The sequence below is a fragment of the Megascapheus bottae genome, chromosome 21 (genome assembly GCF_031878675.1).
Source record: "Megascapheus bottae isolate mThoBot1 chromosome 21, mThoBot2.hap1, whole genome shotgun sequence".
NCBI classification, from domain to species: domain Eukaryota; kingdom Metazoa; phylum Chordata; class Mammalia; order Rodentia; family Geomyidae; genus Megascapheus; species Megascapheus bottae.
In genome coordinates, this window is record NC_143529.1 from 22387246 (window position 1) to 22409215 (window position 21970).

Genomic DNA, 21970 nt, shown 5'->3' on the forward strand with positions numbered 1-21970 from the left:
GTTCTCCCGTTACGACGCAGTAACAGAACCTCCTGGGAAATCACCAGGGCTCTAATTATTATGGGTTTGATTTTTCTTTCCCGTGCTTCCCGTGGAGGTTATTAAAGTACGTCAATCTTGGTTTCTTGGCAGAATTAATCACAGGTCCGAAGGCACCCGTGAGAAGGTTTAAATGCATTTATTTGCAGGCACAGTGTTGGCAGAGGTGTAATCAATCAGTTGAGAAAAACACAGATTGGTGTTCTCCAGATGCCAAGGCGCTCAGGAAGCAAAGACAGCGCCCCTGGCCTTCCCCTAGAGCTTGGCTTTCTGCTTAAAAGATTCCTTCAACTTCTTGACCTCAGAAAGGTCTCCGAGTCCAACGGGCCACTTGTCATGATCTGTCAATGAAAGGGAAACGTGTCACTGTGGACCTCAGCTCTCCAAGCGAGCCGCACATCCTCCCATCACACACTTCCCCCAGCCAAAGAAAAGACCTTCTCAGGTACAGGACACAGGCTTGGCCAATATGTTTCTTTTTTTTTTTTTTTTTCCCAGTCCTGGGGCTCAAACTCAGGACCTGAGCACTGTCTTTGGGCTTTTTCAAGGCTAGAGCTCTACCACTTGAGCTGCAGCTTTTTTCTATGTATGTGGTACTGAGGAATCGAGCCCAGTTCTGCATGCATGCATGCATGCATGCACTCTACCACTAGGCCAACCTCCTGGCCCCCAGCTTTTTTGTTTTGTTTTAATGTATGTGGTACCATGGAATTGAACTTGGGTGGTTATGCATGTTAGGCAAGCATTCTACCACAACTCCTGGCTGGCAAATGTGTTTGCTAAGTCGGGAAAAGCCTCCCAGCCTGTGGAAGGCAACCACAAGAGCCTAGCATACTAAGTAATGCATCTCCTTATCTCCTTAATGACCTTTTTTGGTGTGTGTGTGTGTGTGTGTTGGCCTGGGGCCTGAACTCCTTGTGCTCAAGGCTGGTGCTCTACCCCTTAGCCACAGCTCCACTTCAGACTTTTTAGTAGTTCATTGGCGGTGAAAGTCTCTGCCCCTGCCGGCTTCCAGCAGCGATCCTCAGGTCTCAACCTCCAGAGAAGCTAGGATTTACAGGCATGAGCACCTGGCAACGTAAGTACCTTGCTGATTTGCTCCAGAGGTGACTGTTGCCTCTGGACATTTGACCCTCACCGGGGGTGCCCTAAACTGCCAGTGGGCACTCTCCATTCCTCTAGCTGCAGGGATTGGCAAGTACACCCCCTAGTGACTGTAAAACAGAAAGGCTGAAACAAAGTCCCCTCTCTCTCCAGCTCTCACTAGCCAGAGAATCCCAAGGCCTTAGCACAGCAGGCAGCATCCTGCATCGAGGAGAGCCATCCTTGAGAAAGCTCACTTGGTGGGAGTGAAAACCTTGAGAAAGACAAGAAAACCATCTGTGCTTGACAGGATCCTCCCCACTGCCCAGGCAAGTCTCCCTGCTTCCAGGCTGCTGAGCCAACATTTCCTTTTCATGTTTAAGCTGGTTTAAGTTACTTCCACAACTTTTGTACCTGGCACAGGGCATTAAATAAATGTACTTTAGCTAATGCCATCCTGCCAATAGTCCACAAAAGAAATACTCTATTTTACATGTTCCCGAATCATAACAATGACACGGAGTGCTGGTGCAATGGCTCATGACTGTAATCTGAGCTACTTGGAAAGTGTGGGCAGGAAGATGATGGTAGAAGCACCCACGGGCAAACATGTGAGACTCTTATCTGAAAAAAAAAAATGTCTGGTCAGGCATGGTGGCTCATGCGTATAATTCCAGTTACTTAGGAAGCAGATCGGAATGGCTGTTGGAAGCCAGGCTGGGCAGAAAGTTTCTGAGACTCCATCTCAACTAATAAAACTGGGTTATTGGCATGTGTCCATCATGCAACCTGTGTTAGAAGAATGAACAGGAGGATCACAGGCCTGAACATAAACACAAAACCTAATTTTAAAAAAATACCTAAAGTAAAAAGGATAGGGCCAGGAGTGTACCCTAATGGTACAGTGTTCACCTAGTATGCATGAAGCCCTGGGTTCGACTCCGTGGTACCACATACACAGAAAAAGCTGCAAGTGGTGGTGCTGTGATTCAAGTGGCAAAGTGACAGTGCTCACGCCTGGAATTCAAGCCCCAGGACTGGCAAAAAATATATAAATAAACAAACAAATAAATAAATAAATAGGATAGGCACATGGCTAAGTGGTAGAAGGCCTACATAGAAAGACCAAGGCCCTGAGTTCAAACCCAGCACTATCACTAATGTCGCACACACACAGAATAAATGTAAGCTTATAGAAATTGTTTCTTCATAGTACATGGCTAATTAGATGGAGGCTGACTTTTACCCCAGGCCTTCTCACTCCAGACCTGGCATTTCCTTTTCTTTTTTTCCATTTTGTTTTTACACTTGGTTTCGCTGTGTATCCCCAGACTGGTCTCACATTCACATTCTTGTGCCTCTGCCTCCAAAGTGCTATAGGTATATCCTACTTCACCTAGATGATATTAACCATTTAATAATGTAGAAATAGTGGAGAGCGTATTTTATCTTGATTAACTAGGCTAAGCCTGGGTCCCTGATAGGAAATCTAAATGGAAAGGAGATCTAGTGAATTTGGTGGTAAAAACTTAGTCTTTAGCAGCAGAAGGTCAGGTACATTTTTATTTATATTTTTTTCAGTGATTTAGAGGTTTTTTTTTTTCTTTCAGTGACTTAGACTTTTAGCTTTTTATTTACTTACTTATTTCTGTGCCAGTCCTGGGGCTTGAACTCAGAGCCTGAATGCTGTACCTGAGCTTTTTGCTCAGGCTAGTGCTCTTCCACTTGAGCCACAGCTCCATTTCTGGCTTTTTTGGTGGTTAATTAGAGATAAGGGTCTCATAGACTTTCCTGACAGGTCTGGCTTTGAACTATGATTCTCAGATCTCAGCGTCCTGATCAGCTAGGATTTTAAGCGTGAGCCATCAGCACATGATATTAGGATATTGGACTGTCTAGTTTTTATAGATCCAACCCCAAAGGTCTTTGGTCTAACCATGATATATACACACAAGATACTTTATAAAAGTACTTTTTTTTTTTTTTGTCCATTACAGGGCTTGAACTCTGGGCCTGGGTGCTATTCATAAGCTCTGCAGCTCAGGGCTAGCCCTCTGCAACATGGAGCCACAGCATCACTTCTGGTTTTCTGTGGTTAACTGGAGAAAAGAGTCTCATGGACTTGTATGCCCAGGCTGGCTTTGAACCACAATCCTCAGATCTTAGCCTCCTGAGTAGCTACAATTACAGGTATGAGCCACCAGTGCCTGGCTGTCTCTCTAGTTTTTTGTTCATTTGTGTGTTTTTGTTTTTATTTTTATCTTTAAGTTGTACCAAGGAGTTGTTATTTATCAAAGCTGTTTATGAATACAATGCATCTTGATCAATGTCACTTCTTTCAACAGAAAATCTCTATCAAGTAGCCACTCAATATGAAAAGGCATGCAGAGCCAGGTGGTTTACACCCATAATCCTATCTACTCAGAAAGCCTGAAGGATTATAGTTCAAAACCAACAGGGGAAGAAGCCTCTCTGAGGCTCTACTGCCAGTTAACCAGCAAAATGCTAGACTAGAGACATGATGCAAATGGTAGAGCTCCTGATGTGAGCAAGCCCTGAGTTCAAACACTGGTACTGGCACACAAACACACACACACATACACAAAAGGCATACAACTAGTGACTATTTATCCCTTTATCGCTCACCTGGTATTTCAGCCCAATGAGTATAGAGAGACTGACCTCCATCCACATTCACCAACTGTCCAGTGATAAAGGAGGCAGCTGGAGACAGCAGGAAGCATACCAGGGGGGAGACCTGGAAACAAAAACACACAAATGTACACATAAAAGCTCTCCATTTGTACTGCTTCATATTCCCATGAAAACCACAGGACTGCAGTGGGAATCCTCATCTACTCACCTACCAGTGCCATCAGATGACAGAACACAAAGAGCTTTCCTCTTCTGTTTGAGCATTGCTGCGGTCAGCAAAGTGACCAGCCATGAGCTACAATCCAAGACCCCCAAATAAGTAAACATCTCTTCCTCCTCTTCTTCCTCCCCCTTTGGTTTAAATTTCCAATGTGAAAGAGCTAAATGCTGGTGGCTCACACCTATAATCCTCAGCTACTTAGGAGTCTGAGATCTTTATATCAAAATTCAAGCCACCCAAGGCAGAAATGTCCATGAGACTTTTATCTCCAACTAACCACTAAAAAGCCAGAAGTGGAGCTGTGACTCAAATGGTAGAATACTAGCCTTGAGCACAAAAAAACCCAGACCCTGAGTTCAAACACCAGGACTAGCACTAGATTGACAGACAGTTGGATAGACAGACAGATAGATAGATAGATAGATAGATAGATAGATAGATAGATAGATAGATAGACAGACAGATAGACAGACAGATGCCTAATACGATATAGATAATACAAAATAATATAAAGAAAAAGGCTTCTATCCAAAATGAAATTTTATGCTATTTCCTTAAAAATCATTTAAAATCTATTGTTCCTCTTCAGAATAAATAATCCCAACACCTCTTTTAGAAGGACTTATAAGATATGATCATGGGGCCGGGAGTTTGGCCTAGTGGTTAAAGTGCTTGCCTAGCATGCATGAAGACCCGGGTTCGATTCCTCGATACCACATACATAGAAAAAAGCTGGAAGTGGTGCTGAGGCTCAAGTGGTAGAGCTCTAGCCTTGAGAAAGTCCAAGGACAGTGCTCAGGCCCTGAGCTCAAGCCCAAGACTGGCAAAAAAAAAAAAAAAAGATATGATCTAACACTATCTCCCCAAATTTAGTGTACTGTTGTTCTATGATTTCACATCTGGAAACTGACCTCCTGCTATCATTCAGGGGTACTCTCTGTAAGATTTTTGCAATCCCAGGAACAGGAATAGAATCTGAGTACACAGAACAAGGGCTGACAAAACATTACAGTAGTAACGCTTGAAAGAATACAACAGCATCTCATCTCTGCAAAATAACCAGTAAATGTCACTATTTTAGGTATGCAGAGTAAATTTCTAGAGAAACATATAGAAAACATATTAGGAGCTAGTTAAAGAACACAGAAGCTTTCTCCTAAGAGTTTTGTTTTTAACTTTTTTTTTTCCTTTGGTCCTAGGGCTTGAACCCTGGGCATTGGTGCTGTCTCTGAGCTCTTCAGCTCTAGGCTACTGCTCTAGCCCTGGGCCTGAGCATTGTCCCTGAGCTCCACAGGCCTACCCTCGAGCCAAGCTCTACTTCCCAGTTTTCTAGAAGTTAATTGGAGATAAGAGTCCCAAGTTCTTTTGTGCCAGGGCTGGCTTTGAACCTTGATCCTCAGATCTCAACCTCCTGAGTATCTAGAATGACAGGTGTGAGCCACCACATCCAGCTCAGTGATTTTTTTTGCCAGTCCTGGAGCTTGAACTCAGGCCTGGGCACTGTCCTTGGACTTTCTCAAGGCTAGAGCTCTACCACTTGAGCCAGAGCACCATTTCCGACTTCTTTCTATGTATGTGGTACTGAGGAATCGAACCCAGGTCTTTATGCAAGCACTCTACCACTAGGCCAAACTCCTGGACCTCAATGATTTTTTAAAAAATTAGAGCTAAGTATTTAAAGTTCTTATTATTCCTATGGAAATTAGGTTTTTGAAAATGTGTGTGTGGGGGGCCAGAATGGTGTGTGGGGGGGCGGGGGGTTCCTGGGGCTTGAATTCAGGACCTGGGCACTGTCCCTTGGCTTTTTTGCTTGTACTCAAAGCTGGTACTTTCCCACTTAAGCCACAGCCCCACTTCCTCCTTTTGGTGTCTACTTGGAGTTAAAGCGTCTCATGGACTTTACTGCCCAGGCTGGCTCTGAACTGCTATCCTTAGATCTCAATATCCTGAGTAGACAGGATTGCAGATGTGAGTCACTGGTGCCCAATTTGAAAAGATTAAGATTGTTGGCATTGGAGGAAGATACTGATTTTGGCATACTCAATCAGGTTCCCTTACTGAAATCTCATAAGCATTTTATAAAGTCAAAATAATCTGTCTTAGCTGGGCATTGGTGGCTCATCCCTGTAATCCTCGCTACTCTGGAGGCTCAGATCTGAGGACTGCACTTCAAAGCCAGCTGGGCAGGAAAGTCTGTGAGATTCTTATCTCCAATTAGCCAACAGGAAACCAGAAGCAATTTTGTAGCTCAAAGTAGTAGAGCACTAGGCTTGAGCAAAAGAGCTCACTTGAGTTCAAGCCCCACAAGTGACCCCCCCCAAAAAAATCTGTCTTGGTTGGGGTACTGTGTATCAACAGATATCATGTTACAGATATCATGTAGCTGAAAAGCCAAGTGAAACAACAGCAGTCTGTTCTTAAGTCACACTGCATTGACTCCTAAGTAGTGGGCTCTTAGCAGTCAGGAGTCCAGACGGGTTCAAAAGTTCAGGTGGTGGTGGCACTGGGAGAAATAATTTCTACTAGCCAGGTCACCAAATGGTGTTTCCCATAAATAAAAAGAAGTCATTCTAATCAGTCATTACCTCCTCCGGAATTCCAAGTCGTTTAGCTGGAATGTTCTCAAAGGCACTTGCAAACATCCTTTCTCCCAGATCACCATAGTTGTTGATAGCAGTTTGGGAATAAATTGTGCCCTAGATTAGAAAATAAAGCAAGAAGATAAGAGTAGGTAAAAGGCAACCGGGGCTGTAGTTGTAGCTCAATGAGAGAGTATTTGCCTAGCATGCTTGAGGACTTGGTTTTGATTCCCAGCACTGCAAAAGACAGCAGCAAACACTAAAATAAAAGATCAGAGTCATCCATTGGACAATATAAACAATTGAGTAATTTAAAATTTCTAATACCAATTTTTCTCAAAGTTGAAGTCAACTACCATTCATAGCTGTATCATTTGAATTTTTTAAATTTCTTTCTTTTTTTTTTGGCCAGTCATGGGGCTTAAACTAGGGCCTTAGCACTGTCCTTGGGCTTTTCAAGGCTAGTGCTCTACCACTTGAGCCACAGCACCACTTCCAGCTTTTTTCGATGTATGTGGTACTGAGGAATCGAACCTGGGTCTTTGTGCATGCTAGGCAAACACTCTACCACTAGGCCAAACTCCTGGCCCTATCATTTGAGTTTTTTTTTTTTTTTTTTTTTTTTTTGCCAGTCCTGGGCTTGAGCTCAGGGCTTGAGCACTGTCCTTGGACTTTCTCAAGGCTAGAGCTCTACCACTTGAGCCTCAGCACCACTTCCGGCTTTTTTCTATGTATGTGGTACCGAGGACTCGAACCCAGGTCTTCATGCAAGCTAGGCAAGCACTTTAACCACTAGGCCAAACTCCCGTTCTATCATTTGAATTTTTATCTACTCATTTCCCTTAAGGGACAGCCAAGATGACCTGGATTTTTTTTAAGAGACCTATGTTCTGAAGAGCATACTTATGTAAGTGGATCAGTGAGGAAAATGTATTTTATCTTCTACTACGCATCCTCACTTTACAAGGGAAAATTGAGCAATGCCTATGTGACACTTAAGAGATGGCTTGGCTTTTTTTCTACAGTGCTTTGTGATTCTTGCTATTTGTGATTCTGTGGCAAGGCATTGTGCAAGCCAGGCAAGTATTCTAACACTTGAGCCACATCTCCAGCCAGCTTTTTAATCTAGAGTTATATAAAAATGAAACCTTTGGTCAGGTACCTGTGGCTCACACCTATAATTCTTGCTACATAAGAGGCTGAAATCTGAGGGTCAAAGTTTGAAGTCAGCCTAGGCAAGAAAATCATGTGACTCCTACCTCCACTTAACCATTTAAAAGCTAGAAATGGAGTGGTAGCTCAACTGGTAGAATGCTGGCCTTGAGTATAAAGGCCTAAGGACAGCACCCAGGCCAGAGTTCAAGGCCTAGTACAAAAACAGAAACAAACCAACAAAAAACAAGCTTTCAATTCTAAGTAGTTAAACTTTTAAAATTTAATTGTTTAAGAATTCTTTCGGCTGGGAGTTTGGCCTAGTGGTAGTGCTTGCCTAGTATGCACGAAGACCCAGGTTTGATTCCTCGGTACGACATACATAGAAAAGCCAGAAGTGGTGCTGTGGCTCAAGTGGTAGAGCTCTAGCCTTGAGAAAGCCCAAGGACAGTGGTCAGGCCCTGAGTTCAAGCCCCAAGACTGGCAAAAAAAAAAAAATATATATATATATATATTATTTTTCTGTCACTAGCTTTCAGGAACTAATACAGAAGAAAATTACTACAAAACTGTATGATACAGGATAAAGCAATTTCTTACTACTTTCTGATTAGAGAGAGGAGGAAAGAAGATTCAGTCAATGGAGGAAATCTGTCAATGTTAATTATTCCAATTATATAATTTACAACATTTTATTTAAAAAGGACAAAATTACTTTAAAAAAAGAAAATTTAGATATTAAGCCTAAAAATACCTGTGGACAGACATGAATTAGTAATATATTTCATAGCAACATACAATCATAACTTTCTTTTTTTTAATTATTTCTTCTTTTTATTGTCGGGATAATGTAAAGAGGGGTTACAGTTACATTCGTCAGGTAGTAGGTGCGTTACTTCTTGCACAATGATACCCCTTCTCATGTTTTTGTTCCGTTTCCTTCCCCCACCCCTCCCAATCATCTTGTTTTCCCCCCTTCCCTTCCCTATTTCAAATAAACAAATAAATATATATACAATATACCAGGTAACAAAGTCAAATACAATAACCACATGAGATTAACCATAAGGGAAAAAAAAGAGAAAAGAAATAACAAAGAGAAAGAACAACAATCACAAAGGTAAACCTCTTGTTTCCATATCCTAGCATTCATTTCATTTAGTCTCATCCTATATGACCTTATGTGCATAGCTTTTGAGTTATTGTGATCCTCTTCTAGGAGAATCAAGATGTGTATTAATTATTACAAATGAGGGAAACCATTGAGCCTATGTTCCTCTGGGTCTGGCTTACTTCACTTAATATAATTTTTTACAAGTCTTTCCATTTCCTTATGAATGGGGCAATGTCATTCTTTCTGAAGAAATACATTTTTGAAGACTAGTATATCAAGCTATCACATTAAGAAAGGAACTGTAGTTGGGCAGCAGTGGCTCATACTTGTAATCCTAGTTACTCAGGAGGCTGAGATCTGAGGATCATGGTTCAAAGCTAGCCTAGGCACCAAAGTCCATGAGACTCTTATCTTTAATTAACCACCAGAAAAACAGAAATGCCCCTGTGGCTCAAGTGGTAGAGTGCTAATCTTGGGCTGAAGAGCTCAGGGACAGTGACCAGGCCCAAACCAAGAGCCCCACTACTCACAAAAAAAAAAAAAAAGGAGAACTATACTTTATTTACCCTATAAATGTTTGAGTGAAATCCAGACCAAGTAGTATCAGACATGGAGGCTTAAAGAGATAAAAAGTTTCTGGCCAGGATCCCATAATTTCATCTTTGTCTAGTAATGTCAACAAGTCAGTTAATGCTCTCACTGAGTTAACTGGATAAAAAGATTTATAACTTTCATATAACAGGTTTATGGGTAATATGCATAAAAATGATTGAGAGATTATTAGCAAATAACATGATAGAATTTGATAGGTGAAATTTGAACTGATGGGTGCAGAATTTGTGAGCTATCCATACAATAGGTTACAGCTTATTTCACAAAAAAAGGTTTTGGTTTTTGTTTTTGGCCCATCTTGGGGCTCGAACTCAGGGTCTGGGCACAGTCCATGGGCCTCTTTTTGCTCGTTAGTGCTCCATCACTTGAGCCACTTCTAGATTTTTTGAGTAATTTATTGGAAATAAGAGTCTCACTGACTTTCCTGCCTGCACTGGCTTTGAACCACGATCCTCAGATCTCAGCCTCCCAAATAGTTGAGATTACAGGTGTGTGCCATCAGCTCCTGGCTAATCTGAATCTAGTTACTTTTCTTTTTTTTTGGGGGGGGGGCCAGTCCGGGGCTTGAGCTCAGGGCCTGAGCCCTGTCCGTGGACTTTCTCAAGGCTAGAGCTCTACTACTTGAGCCTCAGCACCACTTCCGGCTTTTTTTCTATATGTGGTACTGAGAAATCGAACCCAGGTCTTCATGCATGCTAGGCAAGCACTTTAACCACTAGGCCAAACTCCCGGCCCTGTCCATAACTTTTGTATTAGAACATTTACTTACAGGGGCAACACAGTTGATTCTTACTCCACTGCTAGCCCACTCCACAGCTAAGGATTTGGTGAGGTTGTAAACACCAGCTCTGGCAGCTCCCGTATGCCTTTAAAGACAAAATAGAAACCTCGTAATTAGCTTCTGTTGAATAGTCTCATTAGCTTAGTTGACAAGTGCCAAACTCCACAAAAAAATTTTTTTTTCTTTTCCCATTTTTTGAGTCAGTCATGGAGCTTGATCTCTGGGCCTGGGTGCTATCTCTGAGCTCTTCAGCTCAAGGTTAGTGCTCTACCACCTGAGCCACAGTGCCATTTCTGGTTTTCTAGTGGTTAATTGGAGATAAGAGTTTTACAGATTTGGACTTTCATGCCTAGGCTGGCTTTGAACCTCGATCCTCAGATCTCAGCCTTCTGAGTAGCTAGGATTGCAGGTATGAGCCACAATGCCTGGCTCAAAACAAATATTCTTTTTAAGACTGTTTTGTTGAGTCCCTGTCTACAATGGGGAAATAACTGGTCTTTCCATATTAAAGAGAAATCAGCTAGCAAACACGTCTCTCATTGCATAAACAATGTCCCACATATAATCATGTACAGCCCAGGCTCAGGGTACCCACTATCCACAGATAATCTAGGCACCAAAGATTAATGCCTTTAATCCTAGCTACTCAGGAGGCTAAGAGCTGAGGATCAAGGCTCAAAGCCAGCCCAGGCAGAAGAGTCCAGGAGACTCTCTCTCTAATTAATCAGCAAAAATGTTGGACTGGGGCCATGGCTCAAGTGCTATGGTGCCAGTCATGATAAGTAGGCCAAGTGAGGGGGAAAAAGTCAAGCAAGAGCATAAGACTGTGGGTTCAAGCTCCAGGAGCAACACAAAAGGAAAGTTCAGCCTCTTCTCCATAGCATTTAAGATCCTGTGTGGCGGGCTGGGAGGTTGGCCTGCTGGTAGAGTGCCTGCCTAGAATGCACGAAAACCCAGGTTCGATTCCTCGGTACCGCATACATAGAAAAAAGCCAGAAATGGTGCTATGGCTCAAGTGGTAGAGCTCTAGCCTTGAGAAAGCCCAAGGATAGTGCCCAGGCCCTGAATTCAAGGCCCAGGACTGGCTAAATAAATAAAGATCCTGTGTGGTTCCCACTGTATGCTCGTCTGACCTTCCCTTCTGCCATTCCACCTTTCATCAAAAGGAATTATTTATAATTCCCCAAAGGGCCATAGCATTGTAAATATCTGTGCATCTCCATGGAACCTCTTTTCCACTGGTCCTTGTTTGCCTGTATTAGCCCAGTTTCAAGTTAACTTTTGGGATGTGTTGACAGAACATTGACCTCCCAGCCTGCCTGCTTGCAAATGCCTTTCTTGGGGTACCAGCATCTGATGTTCCATCTGATGGTTCTCCTGCTCCCCTCCCCACTAAGTGTGTGTTCCCTGAGAATGTGGATATACCCGGTCCATCTCAGTCTTTCTTTTATTGTTTCTTATCATTAAAGTACAAAACCCTAGAAAACTATTGGGAGTCATAATTTAGAGGCCCTAACAGCAATTAGGCATATTTTTAATATATATTTATGTTTCATGTACACAACTTACCAACGAGGACCTTCAACAGTGATAGTTTAGTACCATCTGCATCAGAGTTGCCAGATAATATACATAATAATCAGTTAAATATGAATTTCAGAAAATAATGAATATCCTTAGCATATGTATGCTTACATGTATTATGTGGGCCATATTTATTTATTTTTGGCAGTCCTAGGGCTTGGACTCTGGGCCTGGGCACTATGCTTGAGCTCTTCAGCTCAAGGCTATCACCCTACCTCTGGGCCTGAGCATTGTCCCTGAGCTTTTCAGCTCAAGGCTACTATCTTACCCCTTGAGCCATACCACCACTTCCCATTTTCTAGTGATTAATTGGAGATAAGAGTCTCATGGCTGGTTTTGAACCTTGATTCTAAGATCTCAGCCTCCTGAGTAGCTAGGATTACAGGTGTGAGCCACCACACCCAGCAAATTTTTTTATATTAAAATTATTTAACTAGGCATCCTGGATTTTCTTCCTATCATAGTAAATATGACAACCTTAATCTGGATAAATGTATTTCAAAAGTATATTTTTTTGCCATTCCTGGGGTTTGAACTCAGGGCCTAAACTCTGTCCTTGGGCTTTCTTTAAGGCTAGAGCTCTACCACTTGAGCCACAGCACCACTTCCAGCTTTTCTATGTATGGAATCGAATCCTGGTCTTTGTGCATACTAGGCAAGTACTCTACCACTAGGCCAAACTCCTGACCCTCGAAAGTACACTTTTTTTTTCCAGTCCTCAGGGCCTGAGCACTGTCCTTGGACTTTGTCAAGGCTAGAGCTCTACCACTTGAGCATCAGCACCACTTCCAGCTTTTTTCTTTTTATGTGGTACTGAGGAATCAAACCCGGGTCTTTGTGTATGCTAGGCAAGCACTCTACCATTAGGCTAAACTCCTGGCCCCAAAAGTACATTTTTAAAGTCCCAATAAAAGGAAATGTAAAGGGTGAAGGCTCAGTGATTAAAGGGGTGAATCATTCTGAGTTAAGGAATCTTCCCTATCTGTTTCTCCCCCATTCAGAGGATAAAATTGTAAAATGCTTACGTGGCCCGTGGAAATCCATTTCTAAGAAGGACAATGATATTCACAATAGCTCCTCCATGTTCCTTCATCCAGAAATTGTAAGCTGCAGAACACAAATAATAATATTAAATGATGACTTTACTCGTCTTTGACATCCTCTTCCAGCACAATCTCTAGCTGCTATGTTACACTTTTAATTTATGTGACCTTTATTTTTAGAAAAAGCCTGACTGTGACACAATTATTCATACCAGAAAAATTTTATACTTAATTTTTCCCCCAATTCTTGGATTGAATTGAAGGCCTTGGACTTGCTTGATCACTCAAAAAGTGCTTTATCACTGGAGCCATTATTTTGGAGACCTGGATTCTTCTCCTGAGCTGACTCCAAACTGTGATCCTCTGGATCTCAGTCTCCTGAATACTTAGGATTGTATATAGGTATAGTCACTGTTACCCAACTCCAATCTTACTTTCTTTTGCCTGTCTTGGGCTTGAATCAGGGCCTGTGCGCTGTCCCTGCTCGCACTGTACCACTTGAGTCACAGCGCCACTTCCAGCTTCTTTATGTGCTACTTAGGAATTGAACCTGGGTCTTGGTGCATGCTAGGCAAGCACTTTACCACTAGGCCAAACTCCTGGCTCCTTACATTATTTTTTTAATTTTTTTTTATTAAAGAATTTATTAACGTTGATTTTTATATCATATTTTAAATGACAAGTTTAACAAACAAGTGTTCAGGGAGGGAATCTATTTACAATCACTGGGACTTAGTATTTAGAACTTAATCAAAATTAGGCTAAGGGTTTGTATGTCATAGAAACATATTAATTTATGAAATAAAACATTATGTCTATAGAGTCATAGGTTTTTATGTCTATATATTTCCATTACCATGTCCATAGCTTTGGGTATGCAGTTATTGAGTCCTCGCTCTTGTACTCTTTGGATTTAATAGCCACATATTAAGGATACCATGCGCCTTTTGTTTCTTAGGTCTTGACTTGTCTCACTCAACATGATTTGCTCTAGATTCATCCACTTCCCTGTGAATGCCATTATTTTATCTTGTCTGTTGGCTATGAAGAATTCCATTGTGTATATATACCACATTTTCTGTATCCATTCATCTGCAGTAGGGCATCTGGATTGTTTCCATTGCCTGGCTACTGTGAATAGTGCAGAGATGAACATAGCTGAGCAGGTGTCTTTATAATATCTTGGGTCATGATGTTCAGGATAGATGCCCAGAAATGGTATGGCAGGATCATAGGGAAAGTCTATTTTCAGTTCTTTAAGAAACATCCACACTGCTTTCCAGAGTGGCTGAAGTAGTCTACATTCCCACTAGCAGTGTAGTAGGGTTCCTTTTTCTCCACAACCCTGCCAGCAACTGTCATTGTCTGAGTTCAAAATCTTGGCCATTCTTGTTGGGGTAAGGTGGTATCTTAGGGTTGTTTTATTTGCATTTCCTTTATGACCATAGATGATGAACATTTTCTCATATGCTTTTCTGCCATTTTAATCTCTTCTTCTAAGTCTCTCTTTAGTTCCCTTGCCCATTTAGTGAATGGTTTATTGGGTTTGGGGGGGGGGCCCTTACATTATTTTTATATTGGTGAATTTAGTCTATGCATTTGATGGCATCTTATAATTACAAATATCTTCTTTAATTTTTAGAAATACAGAGGGAGCGGGGCATGTAATCCTAGCTACTCAGGAGGTTGAGATCTGAGGATCAGGCTTAAAGCCAGCCCTGGGCACTAAAGACCAGAGACTTTTATCTCCAATTAACCACTAGAAAACCAGAAGTAGGGGCTGGGAGTTTGGTCTAGTGGTAGAGTGCTTGCCTAGCATGCATGAAGACCCAGGTTCAATTCCTTGGTACCACATACATAGAAAAAAAGAAGTCGGAAGTGGTGCTGAGGCTCAAGTGGTAGAGCTCTAGCTTTGAGAAAGTCCAAGGACAGTGCTCAAGCCCTGAGTTCAAGCCCAGGACTGGCAAAAAAAAAAAAAAAAAAAAAAAGCAAAGAAAACCAGAAGAAGCATTTGGCTCAAGAGGTAGCCTTGAGCTGAAGAGCTCCGGGACAGCACCCAGACCCAGAATCCAAGTTCCACAACCAAAAAAAAAAAAAAAATAATAATAATAATTCTGAGGAGGAGTAGGAGTTTGGCCTAGTGGTAGAGTGCTTGCCTAGCATACAGGATGACCTGGATTTGATTCCTTGGTATTTCATACATAGAAAAAGCCAGAAATGGTGGTGTGGCTCAAGTGGTAGAGCGCTAGCCTTGAGAAAGCCTAAGGACAGTGCTCAGGCCTGAGTTCAAGCCCCGGGACTGGCAAAAAAAAAAAAGAGAAAGAAAGAAATATGTAGAATAGTACATTTAACAACTTGATTATCTCTTTGACTCAGTAGAACACAGTGGTTATGATTAGGTAATATAGTATATTCTAAGACACTCAGGAGGATAATTTGATAAATCATAAGAGAACGTTTACAGGATGCTGGTGGCTCTGACTTATCCTAGGTGCTCAGGAAGCTGAAATCTGAGAAACGGTTTAAAGCCAACCCTATTGATGGGAAAGTCCATGAAACTCTAATCTCCAATCAAATATCAAACAACCAGAAGTAGAATTGTGGCTCAAGTGGTAGAGTGCCAACCTAGAATGAAAAAGCTAAGGGATAGCAGCCAGGGCCTGAATTCAAGCCCCAGTCTAGACACAAAATAAATAAGTACTCATATCATTAGATAAAGCTACAAGCTTGAGAAAAAATTATACAAGCCGATTGCTTATTAACAGCTAGCAATATGAGAAGAAATCATAGCAATTGTTAAAAAGTGATTTGAAGAAAGCTACAATACCAGCTTTTTTCTTTTCATGCCAGAATTTTCCACTCAAAGCTGGCATTCTACACCACTTGACACACACCAACACTTTCAGCTTTTTGCTGGTAAACTGGAGATAAGAGTCTCTCAAATTTGTCTAGCTGGGCTAACTTCACATCAGTATCCTCAGATCTCAGCTTCTTGAGTGCTAAAAATTACAGGTATGAGCCATTAACGTTGGTTGAGTTTTTTTTTAATGTCTCTTTAATTTCACCTGATTTTATAAATCCATTTTCTTTTTAATTCTGTGTGTGTGTTCATAAAAATGAATGGGGGGAGGGGGAAATTTGGCCTAGTAGTAGAGTGCTTGCCTAGCATGCACAAAGATCCAGGTTCAATTCCAAAGTTGCACATGCATAACAAAAGCCAGAAGTGATGCTACGGCACAAGTAGTAGAGCTCTAGCCCAAGGACAGTGCTCAGGTCCTGAGTTCAAGCCCCAGGACTAGCAAAAAAAAAAAAAAAAAAGAATGTGAGTTAAATATGAATGAGAGATTCCTGAGAACCCAATCATTTTTCTCAATTAGCATTCTCTATAACCTCATGGAGATAAATAAGGCAAGTTGGGTTTTGCAGCTTTTATGACACACACCTGCTTTACACATGTAGAAGGTGCCAGTTAGGTTGGTTTCAATCACAGCATTCCACCCCTTTGAACTGATTTTCTCAGTAGGTGACAAAAACTGGCCTCCTCCATTGTTTACCAAGAAATTGATCTTTCCATAAATAGCTAAAGTTGATTTCATCAGATTATTCACCTGATAAGAAAAAAAAAACATTAAAGATCAAAGTAAGGTTATTAAAGTCCAAAGTTTAAGCTGGGTACAGGTGGCTTGCCTTTAGTCCTAGCTACTCAGGAGGCTAATATCTGAGGATTGAAGTTTGAAGGCAGCTCAGGAAGCCAGATCTAAAATATAAATAGGCATGTGTACATTTATACACGAACTGTCTAAAGGAGGGTATACTTAGAGAGGAATCCAGAAATGTAACTTCTCTGAACATCTAAAGTACTATTTCTCAAAATAAATAGTAGGAAATGGAAACATGGTTTTGAGTTGTTTTTTGGTAGAGAAGGATAAAAGAGTAGGGACACAGGACTGACTGAGGAGAAGGGTGAGCAGATGCATTTTATTCAATGTACATTATGCAAAAAATAAACTATGTGACTTGTGGGTAGGAACCATAAGGGAAAAATGAGGGAGAACAAAGGAAAAGGTGACATGACCAAGAAGCACTATACTCATAACCGGACTTAGGAATTGAAACCCCTTGGTACAGCCCCTTAATAACAATAAAAAGAAAGAGACGTCTTAATGGAAAAAAGACCATGTCCTATCTTAGTCCCTGTCTTGCTTTCCTCCCATTCCTTTCACCTGAGATCACTAGCTCAATAAATCATCAGTACAGGGCTGGGAGCATGGCCTAGTGGTAAAGTGCTTGCCTAGCAAGCACAAAGCCTTGGATTCAATTCCTTGTTACCAACCACATACACAGAAACAGCCCAGAGTGGTGCTATGGCTCAAATAATAGAGCTCTAGCCTTGAGAAAGCCTAAGGACAATGCCTAGGCCCTGAGTTCAAGCCCCAGGACTGGGGGGAAAAAAAGAGTGCTAAATAAGTGATACAGATATAGTTATATTACTTCCTCTTCTTTCCGGATGTTGCACTGTATGGGAAAGATCTGACTCTGGCTATGGGGAGGCAACGTGGACTTCAGTTCATCTGCAGCCGAGATTAATTTGTCAAGCTTCCGAGAGGCAATCACCACATTACAACCTAGGGAGAGTAAGAAAAACAAAAAGCCTGAGAACAAGTAAATAAGCTTTCACGGAGCTACTCAGATTCTAACAATAATATGGGGTGGGAGGGAAAGTGTGTGTTCCTGAAAAAGAAAGGAAAGGAAAGAAGATGAATTAGTCCTTATGTTTCTGGACAAGATGGAGTAAGGAGAACTGAATGTACCCTTTATCCTGAAACAACTAAAACACTGGATGGCATACATGCAACAGTACTGGAGATTTACTAGCATTGGAATAGCAGTCACCTTTAAGAAAATAGCAGCACAATATGAGCCCTGTGTCTAAACCAGCTTATTTTCTGAAAAAACGTCAAGACAGTAGCCTTGGAGTTTTCCTGGGTGGAAGAGAACAATGTGAGAGTCCAGCAAGGCCCTGGGTGTTGGTTCCAGAGGGTATAGAGAGATGAAAGGTATAGAGAGATGAAAGATACAGAAATCTGCAGAGTCCCCTTGAATTTTCACCCACAGTAGGAGTAAATGAGAAAAGAACGAGCCAAAACCCTGCATTCACACAGAGCCAACCAGAAAAAAAAAAAAGGCTTTCCCTGGTTAAAGGGCATAGTCTCAGAAGTGAGGCAAAGTTAGACTAAAGGGTGATCAGATCAACAATTAATTTAAAAGTACTCTCAGAATATCAACCTATTTCTAAGGAATTGCCTCAGAGAGACACAGAAGGAAAGAAGCAAGCACAAAATAAGAAAGAATATAATAGTAGGGCCGGGAGTTTGGCCTAGTGGTAGAGTGCTTGCCTAGCATGCACGAAGACCCGGGTTCGATTCCTTGGTACCACATACTTAGAAAAAGCCAGAAGTGGTGCTGAGGCTCAAGTGGTAGAACTCTAGCCTTGAGAAAAATCCAAGGACAGTGCTCAGGCCCTGAGCTTAAGCCCAGGACTGGCAAAAAAAAAATAAAAAAATAAATAAATAAATAAATATATATATTTAATAGTAGCCGGCATGGAAGGAAGGGAGGAAGGAAAGAAGGGTTATTTACTGTCTTTGCCATTTGATATTACTGTGCACTAAAGTCTATCATTTCATTACCTTTTCAATTAGCTAATTAATTTAAACATAGGTCTTGTGAAATGGCAAAATAGCATGAGAAGACACACTACAACATGGCAAATGTGCCACCACCATGAAGTGCTAAGGCATCAAACCAACAAAAGAGATACATAAAGGAGTAATCCACATAAAGGAAGCAAACCAAAGTAAAGGGGACAGACAGCAGAACACAAAGAGCAACAAAAAGGCAGATTTAAATTCAGCTCTACTGAAAATCACATTACATGCCTATGTACCAGGTGTAGATGCAGATTGCCAGACTGCTTAAAAATACGACAGTTGCCGGGCATGGTGGCTCATACCTGTAATCCTAGGTACTCTGGAGACTGAGATCTGAGGATCGCAGTTCAAAGCCAGTGTGGACACTAAAGTCTGTGAGACTCTTATCTCCAATTCACCACTAGAAAACTGGAAGTGGTGCTGTGGCTCTAGGGATAGGGAGGCAGCCTTGAGCTGAAGAGATCAGGGAGAGCTCCCAAGCCTATAGTCCAAGCCCCATGACTGACAAAAAACAAAACAATAGTCAACTATATTTTAGTTTGTACTACATTTTGATGTAATACACTTTACACATCACGACACCACTTCTTTACTCCTTTGAAATCCAGTCCACTGCAGGCAAACACATTTATCTATGCCTACTGAATTTGCATTTACCTTTTCTAAATATTTCACAGAAATCAACATACATGGAAGTGGCACTGTGGCTCAAGTGATAGAGTGCCAGCCTTGAGCGAAGAGTTCAGGGACAGTGCGTTGGCCCAGAGTTCAAGCCCCACAACCAAAAGAAAACAAAAAACCACAATCACAATATATGGTTTTCTGTGTCTGGCTTCTCACCCAACTGCATTAATAGTTCCTTCTTCTTTATTTATTTATTTTATTTTTTATTTTTTATTTTTTTGCCAGTCCTGGGCTTCAGCTCAGGGCCTGAGCACTGTCCTTGGACTTTCTCAAGGCTAGAGCTCTACCCCTTGAGCCTCAGCACCAGTTCCAGCTTTTTTGTATGTATGTGGTACCAAGGAATCGAACTCGGGTCTTTGCGCATGCTAGGCAAGCACTTTAACCACTAGGCCAAACTCCCGGCCCTAGTTCCTTCTTCTTGCTAAGTACATATCCCACTGTACCTGAACACCATGTTTTCTTTATACATTTTTGCTAATAAACATTTGGGTTACCACTGTGAGGTAGTGATAAATACAAGTCTTTGTGTGGACAAATGCTTTCATTTCTCTTGAATAAATACCATGAGTGAAATTACTGGGTCATGTCGTAACTTTTTAACTTTTTCAAGGTTATAGTACTTATCAAAACATGGAACTAAGCCAGAAGTTTGGACTAGAGGTAAAGTGCTTGCCTAGTCTGTGTGAAGACCAGGGTTCAGTTCCTCGGTACCACATAGATAGGGGGAAAAAAGCCAAAAGTGGGACTGTGGCTCAAGTGGTAAAGTGGAAGCCTTATAAAAGCCCAAGAACAGTGCTCAGGCACTGAGCTCAGGCCCAGGACTGGCAAAAAAAAAAAAAAAAAAAAAAACCAAAAAAATATGAAACAACCCAAGTACCTATCATCAAATAATTGTATATCTATAAATGGACTATTAGGAGGAGGAGGTCCTCCTAATAGGAGAAGGAATTGGAGTAATAGGGATTACAGTAAAAGTGTTAAGTGCCCATACCCCAGTCTTAAGAGACTGGGAGCTCAGCTAAGAGCACCTCTTCTTTCTTGTTCTTCACCCTCCTTTTGTGTATACTATTTGTAGTCCTGAATGATTATGACCTCAGAATCCTCCTGCTAAACCTTCAGGAATTACAAGGATGCACCATCACACTTCACTTAATAAATGCTTTCAATATAGAAAGACTACTTGTCTCATGCTGTTAATATTTCTCCATCTATCTTTAAACTTTACATTTTAAAATTCATTGAAGATTTATATCTTCATTACAAATTATCTTTATAGCTTGGCACTGATGGCTCATATCTATAATCCCAGCTACTTAGGAGGCTGAGATCTAAAGATGGGCAGTTTGGGGACCAGGAATTTGGCCTAGTGGTAGAGTGTTTGCCTAGCATATACAAAGACCCAAGTTTGATTCCTTAGTACTACATACACAGAAAAAGCCAGACGGGGTGCTGTGGCTCAAATGGTAGAGCTCTATCCTTGAGAAAGCCCAGGGTCAGGGAGGGCTCAGGCTCTGAACTCAAGGTCCAGGACTGGCACCAAAAAAAAAAAAAAAAAAGGAAGGAAAAGAAAGAGAAAAGAAAGGAAGACAGGCAGTCAGTTTAAAGCCAACCTAGGCAGAAAAATCTAAAAGCCAGGAATAGAGCTGCTGTTCAAGTGGTAAACACTAGCCTTGATGCTAAGGTATAATCTCCAGTTCCTGGGTTCAAGCCTCAGTACTGGCACGCATGCGTGTATACACACACGTTTTAAAAATTTAACTAGCTGAGTTGCTGTGGTTCATGCCTGTAATCCTGGCTACTCAGGAGGCTGAGATCTGAGGATCACGGTTCAAAACCAGCCCAGGCAAGAAAGTCCATGAGAGTCTTATCTCCAGTTAACCACCAGAAAACCAGAAGTGGTGCTGTGGCTCAAAGTGGTAGGGCACTGCTAGCCTTGAGCCGAAGAACTCTGGGACGGTGCCCAGACCCTGAGTTCAAGCCCCAAGACCCCTCCTCCCCCGCCCATTGGTGGCGCTCTCCCCCTGTGTTTGTGTATATAAGGTCATTCCTTCTCTCAAGTAAGGCATTATATTTCTTGCTAGAGTTATTACAAGAAATATGAGAAGACAGAACAACCGGAGCTTCTCAATGAGAACCTTTTCCAGCTAAATCCAATCCCCTAATCTGCAGGGTTGGGAAACATTTAGAGTGGATTAATTTACAACACAAAGGCAATTCCACAGCACATTTCATGGGTCTGTTTACTACCTACCTAGGGCCTACCATAGGCTTTGGGCCACGATTTATCAGGAAGTGCGCTCCCTTTCTTATGAGTAGTAATTTCAGTCTCCTCTATAGTCCCCTCTAACTTTGCAAAAAGTCCTGTCCCGGCCCTACCAGCGTCCCTTAGCTTCTGAACTGCATTATTTTAATTTATTTTATTTTATTTGCCAGCTAGGCCTCTGCAGACCCTGGCCGTGGGTGCCCAGGCCACATACCCACATACCCACATACCCAAGTGCAGGAGCTCCTTAGAGATGGCTTTTCCTATGCCCGTCGCCCCGCCGGTGACAATGGCCACTTGGTTCTGCAGCGAGCCAGCCGCCAAGCAGCTGTTGCTTTTTAACTCAGTGCTCATCGCTGCCTGCGGAGCTTCTGAGCGAGCTTGCCCAGCGCAGGGCAAGTGTCCTTCACTGGAGAGCCTTCGAAGGCTGCCCAGACTCCAGTGTGTGGG

The 21970-nt window shown here is 41.9% G+C and overlaps 1 protein-coding gene across 3 annotated transcripts; it reads right to left on the reverse strand.

Annotated features, from left to right (window-relative positions):
• Nucleotides 1-163: 163 nt before the first annotated feature.
• On the reverse strand, nt 164-21941 carry Pecr (peroxisomal trans-2-enoyl-CoA reductase). Of its 3 annotated transcripts, none has more exons than XM_090354770.1 (8): nt 21751-21941; nt 17354-17487; nt 16305-16470; nt 12845-12926; nt 10224-10320; nt 6583-6693; nt 3805-3880; nt 164-380 (listed from the first exon to the last, which is right to left on the reverse strand). In XM_090354770.1, exons 1-8 carry the CDS (start codon nt 21872-21874, stop codon nt 295-297), a joined length of 876 nt encoding a protein of 291 aa, XP_090210896.1. In that variant the 5' UTR covers nt 21875-21941; the 3' UTR covers nt 164-294. The 3 variants fall into 3 exon arrangements, with proteins under 3 accessions (XP_090210896.1, XP_090210895.1, XP_090210897.1); XM_090354769.1 differs by having other exon boundaries at nt 3769-3880; nt 21751-21938; XM_090354771.1 differs by lacking the exon at nt 17354-17487 and having other exon boundaries at nt 3769-3880; nt 21751-21822.
• Nucleotides 21942-21970: the final 29 nt, after the last annotated feature.